The 6,013-nt window shown below is 50.3% G+C and overlaps 1 protein-coding gene across 3 annotated transcripts; it reads left to right on the top strand.

Annotated features, from left to right (window-relative positions):
- The first annotated feature begins 272 nt into the window (after nucleotides 1–272).
- Nucleotides 273–5,434, top strand: NEIL2 (nei like DNA glycosylase 2). 3 transcript variants are annotated; one of them, XM_068678887.1, is made up of 5 exons: nucleotides 273–431; nucleotides 2,106–2,297; nucleotides 2,600–2,907; nucleotides 3,841–4,037; nucleotides 4,367–5,434. In XM_068678887.1, the coding sequence occupies exons 2-5, from the start codon at nucleotides 2,160–2,162 to the stop codon at nucleotides 4,681–4,683; spliced, it is 960 nt and encodes a 319-aa protein (XP_068534988.1). In that variant the 5' UTR covers nucleotides 273–431; nucleotides 2,106–2,159; the 3' UTR covers nucleotides 4,684–5,434. The 3 variants fall into 3 exon arrangements, with proteins under 3 accessions (XP_068534988.1, XP_068534989.1, XP_068534990.1); XM_068678888.1 differs by lacking the exon at nucleotides 273–431 and adding an exon at nucleotides 552–664; XM_068678889.1 differs by lacking the exon at nucleotides 273–431 and adding an exon at nucleotides 1,310–1,427.
- Nucleotides 5,435–6,013: the final 579 nt, after the last annotated feature.

The raw sequence follows: 6,013 nt of genomic DNA, 5'->3' as shown, positions 1-6,013 counted from the left end.
GCACCTAATACGTTTTCCAACCTGCAGGTGATTCCACTAGCACAGAAGAGAAAGGATAACCTCCTCCAGGCACCTTCATAACCTCATAATTGACTTTTTTTGCTCTTTTTACTAACAGTTGTGCAGCTGATTCAGCCCGACTGCTCCCAGCTGCCCCCCATAAGCCCAAATCACTTTTCCACTAAAGGCTCCACTCAGCACCCTCATACAGTTCTCCCCCAGCTATGGGGTGTCCAAATTCCCTCCCAGTTCAATCAGTCCCTGGGGGCAACTGGTGGGCTGGGTGGGGCCAGCACTTGAAACCTCACCCTTTTCTCCCATGCCAGCCAATTAGGGAGCCCCCCTGCTAATATTTTTAGAAGGGAAGGCACTCATTTCCTTAATTAAAGCATGTGAGAGGAAAAGGTTGGGCTGTAAAGGCAGGGAAGAAGGTAGTGAGGGTGTTTTGGGCTGTGGGAGGTGGTTGGGGGTAGTAGAAGCAGGCAATGGGGTAGGGGAAGGAAGGGAGGAGACTGCTATGCCCCATGGTTGTGGGGTTTGGGGACAGGGGGGTGTGCATTGGGCTGTTTTGGGGGTCTGTGGTGCGGGTGTGAAGGTGTTGGGTGAGCCCCATCCCCAGGAGCATGCTGCAGGGTGATTGCTTCTGCTGTCCCTGGGAGAATAGGTGAGGGGAGAGCTCTGGGTTGTTTTGGAGTGGTGTAAAGTGGGAATTGGATGCAATTTTTGGGGGTGGGAGAAGAGAATATGGAGCTGGCAGGAGGCGGAAGCCAAGGCCCCCATCCTGCGGGGGCTCATTGTAGAGGGGCTTGGGCTTCTTGGTGCACAAGTTTGGAGCAAACTGGGGAGATAATGCCTTTATAGAGTGAAAAATCCCATGGGTGGTGGAAGGCAGTGAGCTGAGCAGAGCTGTGCCCCTATATTTGCACATGAAGAGTCAGACCCACATGCCTTGAAGCCCCAGTAGGGCCATGAAGTTGTGGTGGGACATGGGTTGTTCGTCCCTGTGCTTCTTGCTCATGTGGAGGAGCATTTGTAGGAGAACACGGCAGTGGCATCACAGCCATGAAGCTCTGCAGATGATGTGCAGCTCTCAGCTCTGGCCATGAGCTACTCTGAGGCTCATCTTGTGCTGCTTTGCCCAATTCCTGTGTCTACATAATTGGGAGGAGGACTAAAAGGGCTTGGGGTGTGGGCAGGCCACTTTGCTGAGCGGTGTCTGGGGCCAGCAGCTGATCCTGGGGATCTGTCACCTCCTGGGTGACTCCTGACCTGGTACTGGCTTTAAATGGGTGTAACTGGAACCAGCCTGTGAATAATTACCTCCTGTCCTGGGATAGGACAGAGATAAAGCTCAGGTTTTTACTGCTACAAAAGCTATCCAGTTTGTAGGACCAGTTAAGGCATTAAATGCAAGGTACCAGACCCAGGTAATGTTCTCTGACACATTTTCCTCTTGGAGCTTTTCCCAAAAGGGCTAGTACTCATTGCAGCACATGAAGGCTTTTATGGCCACGCTGCCTTGCCTGGCCCTGTGGGATCAGCATTTGGGAGCAGCTGTGTCAGGGCCAGCCCAGATGCCTCTGCTGGTGGGCGCCCATGAATGTGCTCGATGTAAAAACCAGTTTCGGAGTGGTGCCAGATGGCTCAGAGCCTTTCTTCGGGTGCTGTGGGGTTTGAAGCAGAGCCTCTGGTCTCTGGGGTTGGTCTGCAGGGGGAATTGGTGCTGGCAGCGACTGTTCCGGGCCTGAAGCAGCGGCTGGAGTTCAGGGTGCTTTCATTCCAAGCAGTCTAAGGCCTTCCTGGAAAACCTGTGGTGGAAAAGGGCTTCTGGAAATCCAAACATCGAATCCCTGCTTGAAGTGGGTTTAAAACTGGTGTTAAAACAGGTTGCTCAGGGCCCTGTGCAGCCAGATTGTGAAATTCCCCAAGAATTGGAGGCTCCTCACCTCGCTGGTCCTGGAAGAGACCTGGCTCTCTCCATGGACGCTGCCAAAGTGGATTGAGGAAGAAAATAGAGATGAGGGGGTTGTGGTGAGCTCTTCCTGGAGACATGAGCTCAGCCTCTGACTGTTCGTTGTGTTTCTGAGCTGGAAATCTTCCCTCAGCTCTAGGGCACTGGGTGTGAGGAGGTCCTGCCATTCCCTCCCCAGCTGGCCAGGATGCCGGAGGACCCCTCGGTGAGGAAGTTCCAGCTGCTGGCCTCCCGTTTTGTGGGGCAGGTGGTGGCCAAGGTGGGGGGAAGCACCAGGAAGATAAACGTGGATGACCTGAAGTCCTTGAGGCTCCAGGACACCCAGGTGAGCTGTGCTGAAGGTGGCTTTAAAATCCCTCCATGGCGGGCCCTAGAGAGAAGCCACTACCCTTTGGCCTGCCTCTGAGAGGCCTTCACATGGGATTAGTATCTGGGTGCTTTTTGCTTCATGTAGATGAAGAAGGGATGCTCTGAGCTCTGACAGGGCTGGCTCAGATGCGAATGGATCCTGTGAAGGGCTGGGTGATGTGCCTCCTACTTAGAAGAGGCTGTAGGTAACAGCCCTTTGTATGGAAACAGCCAGAGATTATGTAGATCCTCAGTCCATCCCGCCTTCCTTTTCCTCAGGTTCATGGCAAGAACTTATTCCTGGCCTTTGTGGCAGCTGGCTGTCCCTTAGGACCAAACACGGACAACCCTGTGCTGCAAGGAGAGGCTGCTAGCGGGACAAGTTCTCCTGCCCAGGTGTGTGCTCCACAGACACATCCTGAGGAAGAGGAGCTGCAGGAGCTCCAGTGCTCCAGACCTGATGTCCCAGGGGGTCCAGGCAGCTGGCTGCGTGTCCACTTTGGCTTATTCGGCAGCATTCGGGCAAACAAGTTCTCAAGAGCAAGCCAAGCCAACAAGAGGGGGGACTGGAAGGATCCCGTGCCCAGGTACTTGGTGGTGTTTGCTCATTTTGGAGAGGCAATCTTCTGTTTCAGACTAAATTTGCATGGGGATGCTTTTTAGTCCTGTCCTTCTGCTTTCTTCCTCTCAGAATCTTAAAAGTAGGTCTTTATTAAGTAGATGTGGGGTGTGTTCAACCAGGAACCCCATAGTAGGTTGCTGTTTGGGGATTGCTGTGCTGTAGGTATGATGGAAGCCTGTCAGCAATATCAGTTGGGTATGGTTTGCCTTGGACACACCTTGTCGTAGTATTTTTCTCCCACCCTTAGTGAGAAGTGTTCTGCTCTCTGCTGTCTTCTGCCTCCTCCAGCCAGCCACAGCCTCTCCAATTCTTTAATTTTTCTGCTTTTTCATCTCCTTTGTTTCATCTCATCAGAGAAATAAGGAGTGGTACTTGTGGGCTTCATGTTGCCTGCCAGCCTGGGGATCACGGTGTCAGTTAGGTTAAGACTTTCATTAAAAGACAACTTCTAGGATGCTAAAGTGAATTATGCCCCCAAAATGCCAGTTTATACCACGTATTTAAAAAAACTGTATTAACATCTGGGGTGGCTGAAACCACTGGCTGAAGTGATGCTCTTAGAGACAGTGGTGAAAATACTGCTGTTGAAGCCCAGATCACAGCTGGTGTCCTTGGAGCCCTGGGGTGCTGGTACTCCAAGAGGTTTCCCTGGGGCTCTCATAGGAATTGCTGGGCATTTGCTCTCCATGGGCTGATGGCTAATGATGTGTTCAGTCTTGTTTTTTTCCCTAAACTTAAGTTATACGCAGACCCTTTCTAATATTTGAGTGTTGTTTTTTTTTTTTTAATCTAAGCTGCTGCCTTTCTGCTCTGTTTTGTGCAAATGTCTTCAGCCGGAACATAACAGATGGTTTAGGGATGTTTATGGTAGAGCCTCTAACTTCTCTGCTTCTCCCAGGCTGGTTCTGCATTTCGAGAGCGGAGGCTTCCTTGTTTTCTACAACTGCCGAATGCAATGGTGCTCATCTCCGGTGGCTGATCCCACGTCTGACATCCTCTCTGCTGACTTCCACCGTGGCCGGGCGCTGGATGCCCTCCGTGCACCCCGTCCTGTCTGCTACACCCTCTTGGACCAAAGATATTTTTCAGGGCTGGGTGAGTTCCAGGACTTAGTGGCAGGGCAAGAAAGGGAGGAAAGGTTTTGGATGCTTGGGTGCACCCTGTGAGCTGAGTGAAATGTGTTAGTGTGGGTGGCTTGTACTTGTGGAAGAAAGGAGGATCTGCTTGATGAGTGGTGGGAAGGGACTTGTCCTCTGGTTTATTCCCAGCTGTAAGTCTGTTTGTTGTATGCCACCTCTGAAATGGGAGATGGCATTGCAAGATGTGATATTTTCAGCAGAAATCACAGTGACTGGAGGCTGTGGGTATGCATCACCTTGATAAGAAATATCCTTATGGTCTCCTGATTTCTGACCTTTTTGCAGGGAACATCATTAAAAATGAGGTCCTCTACCTGGCAAAGATCCATCCATTAACACAAGGATCTCTCTTGGCATCCTCGGATCTCAAGCATCTGCTCGACTGTGCCATTCAGTTCAGCTTGGACTGGCTGCAGAGCAAGCTGCGTGACAAAGGGCTGCACTTTCAGATCTACCAGAAGGAACAGTGTCCCCTTGGGCATGCGGTGATGAAGGGAACCTTTGGACCCTCAGGTGGCTATAAGAGACTCACATGGTGGTGTCCTCAGTGCCAGCCTGCAGTGCTGTCAGGGGTTGGGGAGCCTACCCCAGTCACTGAGTGACCTGGCTTTATGTTTCTCGGTTCCTGGAAGGTGTCCAGGTAGTCTCAGAAAGGTCTCCTGAGATGGGTTTCATGTGTTTTTTTTTTTTGGTTTTTTTTTTTTTTTTTTGGGTGGTGTTGAGGCTGTTTGTTAGGGACAGGGATCTGGCAGAGTGAAGTACTCTACAGTCTACACAGCTCGATTGGTTCAGTGTTAGATAATCCTACTTCTGTTTTATGGTAGAGCTACGTGTGTGTTTGGCCGTGATTAGGTGTGGTTAAAAAACGAGTGGCTGTTCCTCTGCCAGCTCTTGCGAGACCAGCTGCCTCCTTCCAAGGGATGAAAACCTCAGCAGTACTTGGTGCAGCTCAGCTCTGCCTGCCAGAGCATCTGCCCCCGCAGGCTGATTTTTCTTCTGGCAAACTCTGCTAAATCCAGGTCTTGATGTCAAAAAATCAGCTGTAACACAACACAGGTGTGGTTCTGAAGGGAGGGACTCAGTAAGGTCCACAGCTACAACCAGGATCACAAGCCTGACCAGTGTGGGGGTATCTCACAATGTTTGTGATGGGGACTGCGTAAAACTCATGATCTTCAAGGTAGCTTAAAAGCAGAAAGATTCAGAAATAGATGATTCTTTCCCTAGCTGGTCAGAGCTGTCTCTCTGTGCAGTAGGCCAGAAGATGTTGCAGTTCTCTCTCCCTGAATTTGGCTTTACTGTAACAAAGGATTGTCAACTTGTGAGTGAAAAATAAAAACTGAATTAGCAGAACTGGTGATTTTCAGATGAAGCTCACTGTGTCTCTTTTGAGTGTTTCTTGGTTAAAATATAAAGCACAAATGGGGGGGGACTCCAGAATCTCATGCTGCCCTGTTAGAGGATGGCACCAGCAGGAAAACATCTCATGGATCTAAAGGTGGGTTGTGAATTACCTGGGAATGCTGGAGTTCAAGGCCTCAATGGCAGGCTGCTTCCCAAATTGGAGTTTCATGGCCACTGCCCTTGAGTGGTTGTGGGTGATGGGACTGCTGAATTTAGGGGGTTTTGGTACCAAAAAGGGGTGGTTAACGTCAATTCTGAGGGTATCCTGCAAGTTCACTTTCAGCCTGTGACTGGCTGTGAGAGGCTGTTTGTTAGGAGACACTTTTTTAGTGAAAGAGGAGGGCTGAAAATGAAGTATGGGGGTTAGGTACCCTTTTTAAATTTAAAAAAAAAAAAAAATGAGGTGAAATTGTATCATGGCATTGCAATGGGGTTTCCAAGAAGGTGGTGGAGTCACAGTCGCTGGTTGTGTTCAGGGAAGGGCTGAATGGGGTCCTCAGGGACAGAGTTTAGTGGGAGGTAGTGGTG

This window comes from Anas acuta, chromosome 3 (assembly GCF_963932015.1).
Source record: "Anas acuta chromosome 3, bAnaAcu1.1, whole genome shotgun sequence".
NCBI lineage: Eukaryota > Metazoa > Chordata > Aves > Anseriformes > Anatidae > Anas > Anas acuta.
Note: the sequence above shows the minus strand (reverse complement) of the source record. Positions and strands in the feature narration are given on the sequence as shown.